The 19,309-nt window shown below is 42.8% G+C and overlaps 2 protein-coding genes across 6 annotated transcripts; both read right to left on the reverse strand.

The window, feature by feature from the left end:
* Nucleotides 1–2,401: 2,401 nt before the first annotated feature.
* adprhl1 (ADP-ribosylhydrolase like 1) lies at nucleotides 2,402–9,559 on the reverse strand. Of its 2 annotated transcripts, none has more exons than XM_080783155.1 (8): nucleotides 9,470–9,559; nucleotides 8,851–9,401; nucleotides 6,854–7,018; nucleotides 6,250–6,375; nucleotides 5,448–5,588; nucleotides 4,874–5,001; nucleotides 3,725–3,857; nucleotides 2,402–3,275 (listed from the first exon to the last, which is right to left on the reverse strand). In XM_080783155.1, exons 2-8 carry the CDS (start codon nucleotides 9,062–9,064, stop codon nucleotides 3,106–3,108), a joined length of 1,077 nt encoding a protein of 358 aa, XP_080639281.1. In that variant the 5' UTR covers nucleotides 9,065–9,401; nucleotides 9,470–9,559; the 3' UTR covers nucleotides 2,402–3,105. The 2 variants fall into 2 exon arrangements, with proteins under 2 accessions (XP_080639281.1, XP_080639282.1); XM_080783156.1 differs by having other exon boundaries at nucleotides 8,851–9,357; nucleotides 9,436–9,519.
* Nucleotides 9,560–10,343: 784 nt separating this feature from the next.
* On the reverse strand, nucleotides 10,344–19,281 carry dcun1d2b (DCN1, defective in cullin neddylation 1, domain containing 2b). Of its 4 annotated transcripts, none has more exons than XM_080769435.1 (7): nucleotides 19,160–19,281; nucleotides 16,928–17,144; nucleotides 16,233–16,401; nucleotides 15,684–15,814; nucleotides 13,765–13,847; nucleotides 13,511–13,607; nucleotides 10,344–12,858 (listed from the first exon to the last, which is right to left on the reverse strand). In XM_080769435.1, the coding sequence occupies exons 2-7, from the start codon at nucleotides 17,100–17,102 to the stop codon at nucleotides 12,779–12,781; spliced, it is 735 nt and encodes a 244-aa protein (XP_080625561.1). In that variant the 5' UTR covers nucleotides 17,103–17,144; nucleotides 19,160–19,281; the 3' UTR covers nucleotides 10,344–12,778. The 4 variants fall into 4 exon arrangements, with proteins under 4 accessions (XP_080625561.1, XP_080625563.1, XP_080625564.1 ...); XM_080769437.1 differs by lacking the exon at nucleotides 19,160–19,281 and adding an exon at nucleotides 18,074–18,172; XM_080769438.1 differs by lacking the exon at nucleotides 19,160–19,281 and adding an exon at nucleotides 17,925–17,946.
* Nucleotides 19,282–19,309: the final 28 nt, after the last annotated feature.

Below are 19,309 nucleotides of genomic sequence, written 5' to 3' on the forward strand. Positions count from 1 at the left end.
CGTGGGGTGCATCCAGCTGTCTCACCACCCTGTCTAATACAGAGGTTTGAGCTGTGTACAGACCATGCCCTTTACTTGGGAGTTTGAGAGTATCATTCCCATCACTAGTACTATTAGAAGGTCCACATGTACTTGTCTCATTGTTAGAGTATCTTGCAACCACATCAGGAGCTTCCTTTGACTGGGTGGATATCTTTTCTGGATGTAGAGATAGGGGGCTTTCTGTGGTCCTGGGTTTGAGTTTCACTAAACATTGCTCAGGAGAGGATTCAACACATTCTAAGTTCCACACAGAAGGACAAGGCAGAGAAATGGCCTCATGCCACTTCACTGAGGTCTCCACCTGAAGTGTAAGTCTTTGAGGCTCTGGGAGTGACCACTCTACAACAGATATCGAATGGAGAAGTTTCTGCAGATTTGCATATTTCAGAATTCGATCTGAAGCCTGGTCCATTACTTGCATGGCTGGCAATTGATTTAGTTCTCTTTGTGTTACATTTTCTCCTGCTGAAAATGTAACACTAATTGGCTGCTCTTCTGTTTGTACTTTCCCTTCTGTGGTGGAATGATTTCTTTTTAGCTGTTGTTCAACAGATTTAGATTTTCTTTCATGACTAATTTGGCCTGAAACTGAAATGCTAACTTGCTGTTCTGGTGTTTGTTGTCCTTCTGTCGTTGAATCATTTCTTATCAGGGTTTGTTCAGCAGATTGTCTTGGTGCGTGGGCAGTTTGATCTGAAACTGTAACATTGTTGGTTTGCTCTGGACTTTGTTTATCTCCATCTGTAGCTGAATCATTTATTATAAGCTGTAGCCCAGCAGATTTCATCTTGACCTGCTTCGGTTGTCTTGGTCTGTGCACAGTTTGATCTGCAACTGTAACATTGCCACATTGCTCTGGTCTCTGTTTATCTCCATCTGTGGTTGAATGGTTTTCTTTGAGCTGTAGTCCAGCAGATGTCATCTTCACCTGCTTCGGTTGTCTTGGTGAATAGACGGTTTGACATTTGTCCTGCTGTTGCTCTTTTCCACAACAACTAATAATCTTCTTGATATTACTTGAAACCTTCACTCCTCCCAAAGGCCTTTCATTGGAACATCTCAAGTCACCTCCTTTACAGATGGTTGCCATGGTTTCAAACTTCTCCATTAATGACGATAGCAGAGGCCCTTTTCCAATCTGTCTAGGCTTGATGGACTGTTGCCCCAGTGCATTCACTCCCCTTTCTTTCTGCTCAGCCATAGCAAACTTTGCAACTATATTTTTCACACTGCCTCCTCTCTTCAGCCCTTGACCTCCTCGATGAAAACTCTCCCTATTGTCCAAAGCAGTCTCTTTGTTTTGTCTTGAAGCCAGAGCTCCCACATGGCGCTGGTTGGTCGTTGGTGGTTTGGGTGTGGATCTCATGAATTTGGATTGGAGGAGTTGGAATGAAGTGAGCCGTCGTGGTGCTTTGTCATCTACTATTTGATCTACTCCATGCTTCTGAAATTTGCTAGAACACTTCCCTCCTCTCTTGTGTTCTGTCATTTTTTGTGCATCAGTGAACCTGGAATTTGACTTTAGTTGAGTTTGTTTAGTCGGAGCCTCAGTATTGTTTCTCATCTTCCTCTCAGGTGTTGAAACTGCCACTGGGGTTTCCAAGATTCCATTCGTGCCAGTGTGGTTGGCAACGTTGGGAGTTATGTAGTGTAGTAAGCTCTCTAGAATACCTCTGAGCTCGGGACCACAGCTCCGGTCTCTGAGCAACTTCTTCAGCATGCTGGAATCAGGGCTGATGTTATTTAGCTTGGAACCCAATCTGTGGAGAATAAAGGATACACACAACTAAATCTAAACAAGTATAGGAAGGAGTCACAGATTGTGTGTGGAGTCAATTAAGTACCTTTTTGAAAAAGTTAAGCTGTGCTCAACTTCTATATTATTTGTGAGGGGCGCTCTAGCCCCTCCTATAAACAGCTATAGTGTAGATTCTGTCTTAACACAAACATTAACTGCCATTGACAAAGAATGGATAATTTACGTCATATGTGTCTGAGCAAATCGGCTGTCAGTATGTTTGTCGGTGGAAACCCTTGGCCAATTTTGGACCACCATTCTTGTTGACGTAACCAAGGTATGTTTCAAGGTTGGTATGAGGTCAATTATTGATTAGAGCACCCCTCACTTCACACGGGTGTGATTTTATTATTTTGTGAATTTTAGTCAGTGTAGTATATAAAGTAAACTTGAAATGAACTAATTTAGCATGTGTAGTAGCTGTTAAATATGATTAGGGAATAGCAGGGCGGGGTGGGTAAAAGAAGAGACAAGAAATAGGATAGGAATAAAATAAGATAGGGTGCCAGTTATTGATGTTGCATTACTTCATCATTTTAAGGTAAGACAGACAAGTTATTCAGGAGTGGTGTAGTGGAGTCCATTTTAATCCCACAACAGATTTAATAATACACCAGGTTATGGTGAATTTACCATACAGTAAAACACACATAAGGATATAATCACAGTGCAGATAATGGCAACTGATCACATTTACGGAAATTCCACACTGAGCTTCATTATTGCATACATTGAATAATACAAGTTAAAATAATCAAATAAATGCTATCAATACACAGCAATCAACCACGTAAAAAGTATGGCTTTTATAGATAACCTGAGGTTCAGTTAATAATTATGTATATGCCTATTGCTATACAAATGTAAAGGTTAATACAGGTTAGTTTTTTTGAGTGGTCAGGGAATGGGGTTAACTGGGTTATCCCTAGGGGGGTAGCTACTTTCAAAACAACCAGGATTCCCACCAATTACCTACTCACTAATCTCCTACAATTTCATATTAGCAGGTGTCAGAAAAACACAATTACTGTTCCACAGATTAGATAGAAAATCTAATCACACACACACCTCAATAGAGCACCTTTACAGTATGGAGCACCTTTTACAGTATGGAGTATAAAGCAGGGGGACAGTCAGGGGGAGAAGAGAAGAGAAGAGAGGAAATAAACCACTTGAGGCTATTCAGATACCACTACGGTGCACTAGGGGGCAGTATGGGACCATGGGTCCTCTAGCTGTGTCACGCCAGTGTAGACTAGAGCAGGTTACTTCTCTGAGGACTTCTCTGCAGACGCTGCCTTGTGGAGTGCAGCTCCCAGCTCCTCCAGCCGCTGCCGCCGGTCTAAATCCTGGTACAGGCCGCTGGGAACCTGGCTGATGCCGTATAGGAGGCCGTACAGACAGCCTGCGATCAGGCCTGTGGCCTCACCCGCCCCTGGAACCACACAAATGAGTTGTGGAGGGCTCAGTCAACAGTGTGGTGACTTTTATGCAGTGGTGGGGGGAAAGTACTGTTACAATTACAAGTAAAAGTACAAAGGTATTTAAAAAATCAGACCCATCTGAACTGAGTGGTGCTGTACTGTACTGTACTGTACTGTACTTGTAAGTGTGTGTGTGTGTGTGTGTGTGTCGTGTGTGTGTGTGTGTGTGTGTGTGTTGGGCTGCGCAACAGTGACACTCCTTTTATGATGAATTCCTGTTCTGTTCTTTGACTATAGAAGTGTCTATTTGTAGTCTCTAAATGTTTTGATGAATTGAACAAGGTGGACCCTCTTTGTAATGCGTTATGGTGTCGTCCACTCACAGTTAACAGTCTCTGTATTGAGCTGTGCTGGAAATGTACTGTAATTCTGCAAACTTCAATCAATCAATCAAAGCTACCTCCATGAAACACGGCCCGCCGGCAGAGTTCCGTCCAGCCGCTTCCCGCTGCCAGAAGGGCATCGTAGGCGATCATGGGGGCGTCGTGTCCCCGGCGGCCTGGGCGTCCTTCAGAGCTCCAGCGTTTATACACCTGCATGTTCAGGAATGCGTTCATTTTACATTAGTATTATGTTATTTTGCCCTGCAGACAGTGCACACTATCAGTAAAATCCTGATAATGTATCATTTTGTAACTCTGAGAGTGTTGAAATTTAATCAAATAAAGCACAAATATCCTACGAGTAGGGCAACCAAATGGTCAGCTACGGCCCTGAGTCCCTTGTCTGTCTCCTCAGCATCGTAGTGATCAGAGAACAGGGGTGTGTTCTGTCCTGGTTTAAGTGTTACCTTGTCTGTCTCCTCAGCATCGTAGTGATCAGGGAACAGGGGTGTGTTCTGTCCTGGTTTAAGCGTTACCTTGTCTGTCTCCTCAGCATCGTAGTGATCAGGGAACAGGGGTGTGTTCTGTCCTGGTTTAAGCCTTACCTTGTCTGTCTCCTCAGCATCGTAGTGATCAGGGAACAGGGGTGTGTTCTGTCCTGGTTTAAGCCTTACCTTGTCTGTCTCCTCAGCATCGTAGTGATCAGAGAACAGGGGTGTGTTCTGTCCTGGTTTAAGCGTTACCTTGTCTGTCTCCTCAGCATCGTAGTGATCAGAGAACAGGGGTGTGTTCTGTCCTGGTTTAAGCGTTACCTTGTCTGTCTCCTCAGCATCGTAGTGATCAGGGAACAGGGGGTTGTTCTGTCCTGGTTTAAGTGTTACCTTGTCTGTCTCCTCAGCATCGTAGTGGTCAGGGAACAGGGGGTTGTTCTGTCCTGGTTTAAGCGTTACCTTGTCTGTCTCCTCAGCATCGTAGTGGTCAGGGAACAGGGGTGTGTTCTGTCCTGGTTTAAGCGTTACCTTGTCTGTCTCCTCAGCATCGTAGTGGTCAGGGAACAGGGGGTTGTTCTGTCCTGGTTTAAGCGTTACCTTGTCTGTCTCCTCAGCATCGTAGTGATCGGGGAACAGGGGTGTGTTCTGTCCTGGTTTAAGTGTTACCTTGTCTGTCTCCTCAGCATCGTAGTGATCAGGGAACAGGGGTGTGTTCTGTCCTGGTTTAAGCTTTACCTTGTCTGTCTCCTCAGCATCGTAGTGATCAGGGAACAGGGCTTTGTTCTGTCCTTCCTCCTCTATCCTTCGCTCCTCCAGGTAAAACTGCCACTTGGCCTCAAAGTAGAACCAATTTTCCTGATATTCTACAAAACAACACACAGTTTTACACATATGAATATTGGTTTGCTAATAAATGACATAGTATATGAAATATACATTATATATATATTTATATTTGTGTCTGAGGAGGACGCAAGTTGAAATGTCACTCACCCCTGCAAAATAATAAATACATGCAGACCAGCAGAGACTGGCATTTATCTTATGTACAGTAATCACGTTAGCTAGGTAGAGTAGTGGGGCCAGGTGGAAAAGGGGCGACCGTACCTGTTATTTACAGCTAGGTAGAGTAGTGGGGCCAGGTGGAAAAGGGGCGACCTTACCTGTTATTTACAGCTAGGTAGAAGTAGTGGGGCCAGGTGGAAAAGGGGCGACCTTACCTGTTATTTACAGCTAGGTAGAGTCGTGGGGCGAGGTGGAAAAGGGGCGACCTTACCTGTTACCCACACACACATGTATGCACTCTGACCTGCCATGTGCCGGATGGTCTTCCTGCAGTACTCCTCGGCCTTTGGGATGACCTTCATAAGGTCACGGCCCCAGGTCACAGGGGGCTTCCCCTGGATAGCATAGGATGCGAACAGCGCGGTAGTCATGGAGCCCAGGAAGCCTGAAGCCAAGATACAGCTCTTATCACTATGACAACATTGCCGAGAGAGAATTTAAACCCATGGTTTGCCTGAATTTACTGAGTCGGATATATAGCACTACAGGAGTATAATCAGTTGAGCTACATTGTTAGATTGTATTTGTATTTGTCCTTTACTCATACAAGTATGTGCAGTGAAATGTTGGTTCAAGAAAAGACATGGTTATTATTATTACCACACAAGTTACAACAGCCATTTTGCTCTAATGTCATGCTCGGGGGGTTGGAAAGGAACTACATGTATGTGCTCTGACATTGTACAAGCAAATGGCTCCCGTATGAATATATGGTCATACAAAATGTATGTACTGTATGCAAATGTACAACAAGGAGGGGTTTCCAGCTCATTTTCCGGAGCTGGAAAGCGCACCTTATTGCTTAATGGACTGGGAGTCCCTGCGCCATTTTTCATGATTATTAGTGAGGACCTATTATATGAAGATAGGTTGAAAAGTTGAGTCTTGAAATCTTGTCATTGGTAAAAACAAAAAAAGAAAAAAGAAAGAAAGAAGAAAACGAAAAGAAAACTAACTCTCAAGTGAGTGGTACTGTACTGTACTGTACATTTTGTATATTTTGCCATAAATATAAAATAGGGATGAAGTGGTTAATATGTGCCAACCTGTGGGGTGGTTGTGGGTCATCCTGCCCGCCTCGATGCTGACCTCCACCAGAGTCTCCAGTCTCTCAGGCTGCCAGTACCTCATACCCACACACATGGCTTTGGTGGCCGCACCGAAGCCAGAGCCTATAGTGGACACCAACACACACATTAATTGTACACATGCAGTCATCTGTTACGTGTTACGTTTCATCATGTTACGTTTATGCTCATAACATGTTATTGTGGCAGGGGGCGGGATCAAGGTGTCATTGAGGACACTGTAACAAGTCACAGTGTCCTCAGTGTGAATCCTATAACATGAACTAAACAGTCACTGTGTGACATTAAACATCCAATTACAACAGGCAGGAATGTGGAGTATTGTGTGGCTCTGTCTGGACCCAGCTAGCCTCTCACTGCAACAGAGAACACAAGCACATTAGCCTCCATATATACACAGCAGCTGTCCTTCATTTAATTGACACAATCTGCTGCAGGTGCGCCTGCCTGTGAGCTGGCACAAAGCCAGCCCTGTCACCCCCCACTCACAGACACCTTGATCCCGCCCCCTGCCACAGTTATATTGTCATAAAAATTAAACCAGATTAAAAAAAAACCACACCTTTTTCATTGAAGGGCGTGTGCCAGGCCAGCAGGAAGTTGTGTGGTTTGAGGTGGGCGCTGCCCTCCGTGGTGGCGGGGTCAGGAGCGCGCCCCTGAAGGGACACCATGGCTTCCACATAGACACGCACCAGCTCCCGATAGAGGTCCTCTAAGCTCCAATAGTCTGGCCCCGCACGCACGCACGCACGCACGCACGCACACACACACACACACACACACACACACACACACACACACACACACACACACACACACACACACACACACACACACACACACACACACACACACACACACACACACACACACACACACACACACACACACACACACACACACACACACACACACACAGTAACTGAGTCATTCGTGTTTGGCATGCATGATGAGCTAAATTTAGATTCAGCTTGCTGGGCTGCAGATTAGGCCAAGTATGCCTGCAGGATTGGTGAGTATATGTTTCCACACATTAGGGTGGGGGGGGGTCCACCAGCGGACACAGCACTTTGGTAGTATGCGACACATTATACTACCAAAGTGGGTGACACAGTCACAGAGCACCCTTCTAATTTAGTATAGTAAAAGCTTTGGCAAATGGAGGACCCTTTTGTAAACAAGTCTTTGTGCTCGTTACGGTTCTATATCCTCAAGTAGCAGTTTTTGTATTGACCTGTACTTTCGTTTCAAATGTTTCTGCATACTGTGAAATAAAAACTTCAACCGATCAATCAATCGGCAAGAGATGGCTTTCACGGCCTGGATTGGGGTACCGTCGACTAGTAAAGGGAGCAGAGACAGACATGATCAATGGATTAGGGTACCGTCGACTAGTAAAGGGAGCAGAGACAGACATGATCACTGTGTAAAGAGGGAACATATTACATCTTATTTTGTAAAAAAAAAAGTTGGTCAGGTTATTTATTTTTCTCCTTTTTATGTTTAGGGTGAGACATCAATCAGGAATTTTGTATTCAGGTGTATAATAAAATAATTGTTGCATGGAATGTATTTTTTTATTGTATTAATTTGTGCTTTATTTTCTATTGTTACAGTGGTTACAGTGAGAGAGGGCAAAGAGCCTCAGGTTGGATTCAAATCCAGGCAGCTTCGAAAAAGCCTTATTTACTGTACTGTATGTGGTACAGTATACAGTACTGTATGTGCTCCTACCAGGTGAACTACATATAGGGCACCCCTTGTTTTACCTGTTTGAATGTGTGTTTCGTTGTGCATGTTTCTCCACTGTGTTTTGGAAGGCGTATACTCAAGTGGCCTAATCTCAAAAGATGTCATTCAGCCTTTCACTGAACTGCTGTCCCTGGCTTTGAGTTTGAATGTAAGTTTGAATGTGTCTGTATGCAAACATGACCCTGATGGATCATGGAAGGGTCGTGGAAGGTAGGATCATTGGTGTCTCTGACCAGCTATTGTTCGCCAGGCAGGGGGAGAGAGAGATGAATTGAGGATCATGGGCTTTCCCAGAACATTCTATTTTTGGACTATTCTCTCAGCACCTCCCATCCAGTCTGTGACAAAGCTTTAAACAAGGGATGACATTCTGAAACAATGGTGATGACAATCACATTTGATGGATTATTTATGGATTGGATTAAGGCATGTCAGTAGGATGTATCTTAAAAGAATATTGTGCCAGAAAGTGATTATCAACATTCATGGTCTATAATATGGAAGGTTTTTCAGGTCCTATATGTATATTTCAAAAAGAGTAAAGGTGGATCTGAACAGGTGGGGTCTTATGTTAGTCCAGAAGAGATGAATGTTTAGATAATAGAAACTAGTCAAATAAGCTAAAAGACATGTCTTTTAGCTTATTATACAATCTTTGATCTATAAAACAAACCACACTAATTCTGATGTGGCATATCAGCTGACAATCTACAGTGTGGCATAAAACCGTGTTGAATCTAGTTCTCCCAATTACCAACAAAGAATAAATCACCCATACAATGTATTGTCCATCCAATGCTCACCTACCTGTTATAAGTGCTGCTGCTGTGGTCATATGCATCAACACTGAATCACTCAAGGGCCAGTTGTCTGCGTCCAACCTCAGGTTCTCCAGACCCCCCAGGGTGGCTAGCTCCTCTTGGATCTGACGCCCTGACGTGCAGCTTTCCCAACGACCCTTTCTGTACCCCAAGGCATCGCCCACAGCACCCAGAACCATGGCTGCTTGGAACTTCTCCATGATGCTCGAGGCCTTGTTTAAAACTTCTGTGGTCCCTCTTACACACAAACTGCACTGGTTAGAAGTCCATCACAGATTGGCAGCCACTGCCAACTGGACACCTTGGATCAAATTAAGAACTAAGCTTCTGATGATTTCCACAAAGGAAATCTCTCTCACCCGACAGATTCCCAAGGATTTCACCCAGCCACACACATGCTCAAAGAGTTCTGCTCTGACTGTTCACTGTACCACAGAATGCGTTGTCTTCAACTGTACACAGTACCTCTACTGCGACCACCCCTTAAGTCTCTCTGACTGTACCACAGAATGCGTCGTCTTCAACTCTACACAGTACCTCCACTGCCACCATCCCCTAAGTCTGACTGTACCACAGAATGCGTCGTCTTCAACTCTACACAGTACCTCCACTGCCACCACCCCCTAAGTCTTCCAGTTCCTTATCATGTCTCTCACCAGTCTATCTCTATCACAGACAAACACTCCATCTGTCCCGAGGGTGTAGGCATGCGCGTGCACACACACGTGCACACGCCTTTATCAACCATAGCTTCTTTGTGTGGGGCGGCAGGGGGCTCAACTGTAATCAGGTGGCACCTTAAAAGGCAATCCCCATGGCTCCATGGCCTACAAGCCATGGTGGTATCATGTAGGCAGCAAGGGAGGGGATGGGCTTGATTAGATTGGTCTGGGGGTCAGAGACGGTAATGGACTGTTATACTGGATTTCATGTCTGTCAGCTGGTCCTGGGCCTTGTTTACACCCCTCAGCCCACAGGGAGAGGATAAGAATGGAGCATCATCTCTGCATGACCCTCACTAGTCGCCCTCAGCCTTGCCATTGCTTATTTTTCCTATATTTATACAAGGACCATATTCACACAGGGGCCATCTTGCCATTAAGGTAATGGAATGCCACCCTGCTTTTTCAATGCAAAAATGCCAACATGGACACCATGTGAATATGTTGTCTTATGTCTGTTTAAAGTGCTCCAAACAAACATTAAATAGACTTGGCTGCCACTTGACGTCACAGCGTGTTTTTTTTTTAGCGTTTGTGTAAACAAACATTGAAGACAAAAGTGTGTAAACAAACATTGAAGACAAAAGTCCATAGACTTGGCTGCAATATGACATAGTTTCCGAAAGCCAGACGTTGGACAGGGTTGGCCCCTCAATAAACACTTTCATTTTGACATACTTAGTAAATGGTAATAAAACAAGCTTTATTGACAACCTTCTGCCCCCACATTAATGTGTATGTATGACAAAAGACAATATGCTGTCAATATATATTTTTTTTATTACCAGCATAAATAATACTGTTTTGAGAAAAATGAGCTGATCATGACTACAAACACAGTTGACAACACAATTGACAACTAAAAGAAAACGTACCACATGTACCATTTTAGGACAATGAAGGTGTCTCTTTTGCATTGTTCAAAGCCACAATGATCTCCTGTCATTAGCCAAATACATGTGAATAGGCCGGGAAAAGGTTTTATATTGCCATCTAGACTGATCCAATTGTACCCAATATCTGAGTGTAAAGGGAACCAAGATTTGCAAGAGGATTAACAAGCAAATCTTTGACAGTTATGTTGCAACATATCCAAAACATCTAAGTGGAATAAAAGCACATCTTGTTGCCTATTGTATTAGTAGAATCAAAAATATTTATTTTGAAACTTTTAGCCTGGTTGAATGTGGTTAAAAGCCATGACAGAACTGGTCTAAAATAAATACACCATATCTGGTGTAAGCAGGCATAATTATTTGAATTACCATCCCACCTCCCTTTTACCAAACCTTTAGTATCTATGGTACTACTCTGATTAAGATTTAGGCAGGATCAAATTTGAGAACTTTAACATACTTATCTTGACCTGATGAAAATCAAGCTAATGCTCTCTGTCTCAGTGTGGCTGGGTGGTGTTCAGCACAGAGAACATAGCAAACACTGACAAAGTAAACAAGCTAGGCTTCTGGCTCCCACTGATGCTGAGGAAGAGAGAACTACTGGTACCTGAGTTCTATTTTTATGTAACACGCGTTTAGCCAAGAGTGAATGTCCCAAGTGTTTAAATTGGAAGTTTTCAATGTTTGGAGTAGTGAAATGGTCAAATCACATGATACCACTGTCACCTGACTATCTAAAACACTATGTGGATTTTAGTTGCTAATAAGGTTAATAGCAACAGTTATCGAACAGTGTAAAAACAAGTTAAAATTCCTACAACAGCAAACTGGGATGTAGGCGTTCGTTTTACAAAAGTGTACAATGTAAGTGATACTACTACTGTAAACTGAGGGGCTATGTAGAGATATGTGCAGTGCTACCTGGTAAAAGATACAACGTAAAAAGTGTCAATCAGTGCAGTTGGTAGAGTTGGCAAGTACAAGACAAGTCATCACCTGGATATGAGTAGAAAAACAGTCAATGTGCCGGTCAGTTTCTCCTTGTGTGTGTACAACAGTTTACACACTGCAAAACAAAAACAAAAAATGGGGGGGAAAAAAAAAATGGACAAACGCAGAGATTTTATAAATGCTTCTCAAATACTTCTCATCGTGGATATAAATGTTTTCTTAATTTTTCATATATTCATTCTTCTAAAGCTCTATTTCTATATAATCCTATGGGTACAGTATCGTACAACTGTAACAATAGTGTATCTGCTGGTGTGGAGCTCAAAAAGCATGCTGCTCTTTCCAATTCTCAATCCGATATGAAAAGTGGATCTGAACTTTTACACCATTAATCAGTGTGGATTATTCAATTCTGACCTTTTTCACTTTACCATAAAACCAAATGAGATTATTTTCCTTTTCTTAAATGTTAGATTATAGAGGCAGACGTTTTCGCACAAACACACGGCCACACACACCCGCGCGCGCACACACACACGGCCACACAGCCACACACACGGCCACACACGGCCACACAGCCACACACACGGCCACACACACACACACGGCCACACACACACGGCCACACAGCCACACACACACACACACACACACGGCCACACACACACACACACACACACACAAGCATTCTTTTCTGCTCTGAAATGTGATTGTGTTTAGCTGTTACACCCCCCCCCCCCCCCCCTTAATCTCAGTGAAAATAATGTAGTTTTTTTTCCCTCCCCCCTGTCCTAATCTTCAATGGCACTGCTTAATGCAGGTGGAAACAAAAAAAAAACATGCAGAATTTAACACCTTATTCAATTCATAATTGTCAAAATAGGAGGCCACATCCTACTGTCACACACCTCATCCTCTGCATCTGCAGAAAACCCTTTCTGCTGTTGGTCCCTTTCCACCAGACCAGGGCGTGGCGCCCTGGAGGAAGAGGGGACACTTAAGTGAGCCAAGTCCAGAGAAGCGCTTCTCATCAGCGAGGGATCCTGCAGACGCCCTATAGCAGTCACATTGTGTAGCAAACAAAAAACCCAAAGCAAACACTTGCTGTCGTTTCCCCCCCCTCTCTCTCATTTGTCTTTCTGAGCGGGCCGTCCCAGGGCAGGTCACGTACTCCCCAACCATGGGCTCTCGTTCAGCTGGCAGAACAGTCTCACAGACAGCCTGCAGAAAGGCTTATTTGACGAGTAGTCTCTTTTTGGCTCATGTGTATAAAAAATCCTCAGTCAAAAAAATGGGATAAACACAAAAACTTTGCACCCCTTGCTTGGAGCCAGGGCAGCAACTATATGGTTTTGCGCTTCGCCCCCGTCACGATTGGCCGAGCAAACTCTACAAAGTCGTCTATGAGGACAGGCCACGCCCCTACGGGGAGACAAAATAAGGTCAGTTCTCGGTTACAAGTGATTTTAATGCAATAGCCAAGTTCATTACATCAACTTCCCTGTGATGTAGTACTTAACCCATTTTAGGCAGGAACAACTTTTGGTGTTAGCATTACGTTATGCTTCAGCCATTTAAAAAATAGCAGATCTACAAGCTCATAGCGCGCCACCGAGTGGCGCACTACGAGCTTGTAGGTCTGCTATTTTTGAAAAATCGAAGAACGACTGACACATAGCTTTTTCAGAGAACTGTCATTTTCAAACAGACATTTTTAGAATTTGATCTCATGTCAGAAGAATGGGTTAAGAATGAAGCAGATGCCCTCTGCTGGCACGGTAGCAGAACACATTAGAATATTTTCTCTTTATATTCACTATCTTTGACATGGAAATAATACAATACTATATGGCTATATATTCACTATCATTGACAATAATACAATACTATATGGCTGAAGTGCAGTAAATGCAACAGAGAAACAAAACAGCTGAATAGAAAACAGCACAACCACTGCAGAAGCACCAGTATATATATGTGAGATATCTGGACCTGCGACCATGATAAGGATTCATCATGGAATGAATAAAGTATACACTCAAAACCGTTTCCACGGGGAGCTGAATGAGCTCACCTTCCTCGTCGTAGTTTGACATGTCATCGGCTATCATATTGCCGAAGTCCAGAAGCAGGTTCCAGGTGTCCTTAGGAATTGATCGCTTGTGATGTTCCTAATATACAGTAACAAGAGTTCAACCTTAAGTTGAGTTAACCTGAAGAACTGTCATTCAAATTCATATCCAGATACAACAACATACAATAACATTCGTTTTCAATCTCTGTGCGCAATTAAACACTGTTCTGACAGTGTGGAGGTCCCACACTTACCAGTAGAAAGCGATTCCAGAGGTCTAAGAACTTGAAGCGACCAGTAAGAACCAGATTCCAGTAAGCAACCGCCATCTCCAGGTCTATACAGCAAACCACAACGAGGTATCAGTAATGTACATTTAAGACTTTTTAAAACTTAATTACCACTGTGAGTGGAAAGTTATGACACATTTTGATCTGTAGATATTGAATCAGCTTTGCAATGTTTCCTTCGTCCCTTTTCCATCTCGCCCCACTACTCTACCTAGCTGTAAATAACAAACATAATTCATGTTGGTGATTATTTAAAAAGGTATTATCATATTAATTTATCAGTGTTAAGTTCACTCTGTATATCCACGGTCATGATAGCATGATGATGCCATTACAAAACCTGGGCTACGGTACATGGAAGAAATGTGATTAGTAAAACTAAATTAACTGCTAGAAGGTCCTAAATTAACTTAATTACCGTCTCTGTGACATGTTGTTCTTTCTTAATTTTTACATAGTATAGAGATCGACTACTATACGATCAAATAAATCTGTATACAAGATAATTTCAGATTTCAGAGATGGAGGGAAATACTAAATTAACTGTTAACTACATTAAAATAAATCGCGGGGACGAGTTGGTAAAGCGGCGAGTACGGTAGTTTGGTATTCAGGTGAACAATGCTTACAATTCACTGTACCCTGCCTATTTAACCATCGCCTGGCAGGGTCACTGTGGGTTGACCCCTCTAGTCAGGGTCAATGTGGGTTGACCCCTCTAGTGACCCCTCTAGTACGATATATTCACAATTAGTCACATTAATTTGCTTGTGGAAAGATGAATGAGCTAAATCTCACGTAAAGTAAACGGTCTTAACTTATTTACATTTAAAGTAAACGTTTTAACTTAGTTTTTTTAAAGCAAAAACATTTATGAGCACAGATTTTCTTTTCCCCCCAATACCGTTTACGGCCTTAATGGTGGCAAAATATATATGAATACTTTTTAAGATGTTTTAATAACTGGTGAACACACCCCGTTATATATTTGTGAAAATGGATACTATGGGCACGCCAGTAAAACTACTAACCAATCCGTGTACTCAAAAAATAATTAAGTAAATTAAGTAAAGTTTAATCACATCAACCCTGGCATCCCTATTTTGGGCAAATTGGATAAGTGCAAATGGGACAAATTGTTCATTTGGCTTTTTTTTGCCATTTGTCGTATGACATACTGTGGTTAAGAAAACAACATGGTGAAATGTGTTACCATATCAAAGTTCTCCCTAGCAGCACAAAATCAACATCAATATAGTTTGCACTCTATAGAGCACCGAAGTCTGACGTCAATATATAGAGGGAGCAAATCCACAGGTTCATGTACTTTATATTGTAATCCCCATAGGGGTATTTTAGATCGCCTCATATAATAACTGTGTTTGAAAAATAAACAAATCAGCCCATGTTATTCTCCATAGAGACATTTGTATCTGGATACAGATACTGGTTGCTACCTTCAGGAAGGAGATGTGGTGTACCAGCATACAATAAGGTCAGACTAAAGAGGTCCTTTGTCTACCAGTCGACCTTGAGGCTTAATCAGGAGATGTAGTAGCCACAGGATAATCTAAGCGGTGGATATTGCTCATGTCTTTATGTATGTAAATTGTCTTGTTCTTTGTGTTTTGTATATGTTCTGCATACTTGGCTGCTGTGTCGCAAGACAAATTTCAGTGTGAACTGACAATAAAGTAAAAGTACTATATCATATCATATCAATTACTTCCGTGAACCAGGGGAATCGAGGGGACGAGCGAGTGACGTCAGGACTTCGGCGCTCTATTGTGATGGGAAAGAAGACCACTTTGTTTTTGCAGCAACCACCAGCATTGTTTCTCATCTTTCTTTTCTTTATCATTAAATACAGTGGTATTTCTTACCTAGGCCCTTCTGGCCTGGATTCTTAGCAAAATTGAAGGTGAATTGATAGAAGTCCTTAAACTTCCCTGTGTCTTTCAGTTCTTGCTCTAGTCTGGGGAGGATTGCCTTCAGTTTCTCTGGACTGTCACAGCTGGAGAACAGACAGACAACAGCGAAACATCACCAAAGCGTGGAACACAAAACAAACTTACCAAACTTCCAATGCTGCATTGTATTTGCAATGGACTACTATGGTGCTGAATATATACAACTATTGATGTTAAAACAACAACTTCTGGATCCTTCACGGCTTTATCTTTCTGATACAAACCACTTTAAATTACTGATTAAAAATGCTCATTGAACTGGTCAATTTAAGGATACAATATAAGCTGTCATTCTATGCTTTAGTTATCACTACCCTTTTGTTTACATCTGAGAAATTAACAGCATTAACCACTTTCGTTTGTGAGCTTGTATGTAGAGCCATTTTCACTATTCGTCATAAAATAAAGTATTGTAGGGCTTGAGTGGTTAAATGCAAGGCTGCCACATCCCTTGCTGCTCACCCTAGCTCAGCCATGCCATCCAGGAACTCTTTCCTGCTGAACTCGCATTGCGTGGCAGCTCGAAACTTCCATGCCACCACCAGAACGCTCATGCTGGCTGGATCCAAGATGAGGTCATCGCAGAACTGCTGGATCCCATCAATGCCTATCTTCCCCTCATCCTGGGGGTCTGTAAAGACAACAGAGGTGAGTTAGTTAATCAGATTAACCATAGAGTCCCTATTCTGGGGCCAACATTCTGCGAAAATAGCAGATGTACAAGTTGACAACGCGTCGCACCGCAATGCATTGGGACCTCGTATTGCAACTTGCTGTTAGCTTGTTTATCTGCTATTTATGGCAAAAAGGTTTGGTGTCGGAAGAAAAAAAGGAGCAGACCAAGTATAGAGTCCTGGGGCACCCCGTCGTTGTATTGCATCGCTTGCCAACAAGAACAGATCTACTATACGATATAATATAAGACAAAACAGACTGTAGATGTTTTTCTTTTTGGCGAGTATAAATACCTAATTTATACTACTTTAGCAGACCGTTGCATGATCTCTACATTTGTCTTTCAGAGTTGGTGTCGAGCTCTAGCGATTCAGGGGCTGGAGCCTCAGCTTTGAAACGCTAGAGCTTCTGTTTGCCCCTAGAGCTTATGTTTGCCCCTAGAGCTTCTGTTTCTAGAGCTTCTGTTTGCCACCAGAGCTTGCCTTTGTATCGGTTGTAGAGCTGCTCCAGCTTCTTGCGATCCACAGAGGTTTTCATGGATTCTTTATAATAGAGGTCTGGGTTTTGGAAGTAGTTGTCTGTGGCAACTTCTAGTTTCCAGTCATTCTGTGTCAGGCAGTACACGGCTGTCCTCTCCCCTGCCTGCGTGAAGGACATGAACTGGCGAACCTTGTCCTTCTGCGATGACTTCAGCTTATGCTGCAAGTGAAAAAACCAATGGGTGCACACATTAATTCATTGCAAAGCGTGCCAATACAAATACATGTCTTTAAACTTTCAGATGGTTTGATCAAAATATTTCTATATATTTCTATATTCATCTTTACAGCAAACTTGTTGCTATGATCAACCTCAGGACAGCTGAATCTGTATGGTATAGCCTACTACTTTGTATTTGCAAGCTAGCTAGATTCGAATAAAATGTGCTCAATTCAACTGTATGACACACCGCAGAAACACATCAACAAGACAACATGTCACATATTACAAGTATACACAATAGAGAAATATATAGCACAGTGGTTAAAATAATAATATGCATTATGTGTTGTGTATTAAATGTCTGTCTGTCTACAACACGTAATCCAATGTTTCCAAAGACACAAGGTGTAATAAATGTGTCACTGTGTGTAGTAAGATCAGTCAAAGCCATTATTGTTTACATTCCTTCAATCAACAAAACGTGTAATCACTACTATTAAAACTTCTGCACTCAAGCGCCACAAGCTATAATCGTAAAAAGCTCGCTATGTCAAAGAACAATTCCATGACAGCATTTGCCACCCGCGCATACATAGTACATACGATTCCGTTTGTTTACCAGCAGAAATACACGGATCTATAGGTGCTATAAATTCAAAGCTGTATAGTAATGTCTATGTGGAGGATTGCAGTCCAGATCCTGACCCACCCGCGGTGGTGGTGGACGTGGATCAAACAATTCACAGAGACAAGCTAGTCTGTCGCGACCCAGTTTACCAGAGCATGGGGTGTGAGCGAGGCGCAGCTGGCAGGTTATGCAGTCTTAAACCCGGCACGGCACAGCACAGACAGTCCAGGGGCAGGGCAGGCAGACACCAAAAAGGGAAAGGTACGTGCCCCACGGGCTCAAAATACCAACAACTGACCTTCCATTTCCCTCATATATTCGACACAGTGAACCAGACATCATTTTGACAGAGGACACACCACCGCTCTCCTTCATATTTGGTGTCCCCCGTCACGCACACATATTCATGTGGCTAATTTTGCACTGGTTTAACACTGGGTTCTTAAATTTGGTCTGGGATTTGTCATCTTTATCTTTACCTACCATTTTATCACCCGCTGCTCTGTTTTGGCCAAGTTGATATCCAATTACTGTTGGTGCGCATGCGCGAGACACACTGCGCTACTAGTAGACACTTGGCATCGCGGGAATTGTAGTCCCGTTGAGTCTGTGATATGCCACAATGAGGCCAAAGTTGTTTTGGTTGTACTTTGGGTACAGTGTGTGTTGTTGAGACAACAGAGCACATTGGTTTAATTGGTTATTAAAGTGCTACTGACACTTGTACTTAATTCACATTAATTAATGCAGAGTTTACATTATGGCAGCTGTAGTAGCACAGCATATCAATCTGTCAAGTGTCACCATGTGAAGGCTTGATCTGTTAATAATCGGAGGTGAACTGCTGTTGGTCGAAGCAAGCATGAAGTTGCAATGGACACTTAAGAGTAGACACAGACAGACATTCATCTCGCGATAATGCTTACAGCATTATTATGTTTTCAGCACTTAAAATAGAGCTGCGGGGAATCCACAAAAAACTACAACTCCCATATCAAAACAGCTATCTATGGTTGTCTATGTTTCGGAAGTGGTGTTTAAGCTGACCATAGTTTACGATTGTTTTGTGATAACTCCGAATAAAATGTATTGTTTGTATAAACGCCATTCGAGTCCGACCCGTCCAGGGACTCCCGCCGAGCCGTACACGGTCCACAGTAAAGACAGAATGGCTGTCATTAAAGTCTGTGTAAACTCAGCTGTCTGACAGCTCTCTGATGACGCGAGTTTTTCTTTTTTTTTTCTCCTCCGTACTAGCAAAGACAGACACACAGCTAAAGATCAACAAAAAGTTGAAATTTAAAATGCGCCTGATTTAGCGTATTGGTGAGAACATGATATTACTGTCAATCGTTGGTCAGTATAGTACGTTGTTTTTACTTACTTGATAAGTTGATATGTGCCCCAGTATAGTTACCCGAACACAACACAGACCTGGAGCTAGCGAAACATTGGCCGTCGAACTAAAGCATGAAGTTGGTTTGCATGAAGTTGTGATCGCCTGGCTTCAACTATGTGGCAGGGGGAGGGGGAG

The sequence above is a fragment of the Protomyctophum bolini genome (assembly GCF_963924005.1).
Source record: "Protomyctophum bolini genome assembly, chromosome: 1".
Lineage (NCBI taxonomy): Eukaryota > Metazoa > Chordata > Actinopteri > Myctophiformes > Myctophidae > Protomyctophum > Protomyctophum bolini.

Coding starts and splice junctions, on each gene's coding strand:
- adprhl1 (XM_080783155.1), bottom strand. CDS start 9,064: ATGGAGAAGTTCCAAGCAGCCATGGTTCTGGGTGCTGTGGGCGATGCC. Junction 6,376..6,853: donor CACGCCCTTCAATGAAAAAG/GTGTGGTTTTTT, acceptor TGTCCACTATAG/GCTCTGGCTTCGGTGCGGCC. Junction 5,589..6,249: donor GACCCACAACCACCCCACAG/GTTGGCACATAT, acceptor TCTTGGCTTCAG/GCTTCCTGGGCTCCATGACT.
- dcun1d2b (XM_080769435.1), bottom strand. CDS start 17,102: ATGTCCTTCACGCAGGCAGGGGAGAGGACAGCCGTGTACTGCCTGACA. Junction 13,848..15,683: donor TCCAGGCCAGAAGGGCCTAG/GTAAGAAATACC, acceptor TTTGCTGTATAG/ACCTGGAGATGGCGGTTGCT. Junction 12,859..13,510: donor GTCAAACTACGACGAGGAAG/GTGAGCTCATTC, acceptor GTCTCCCCGTAG/GGGCGTGGCCTGTCCTCATA.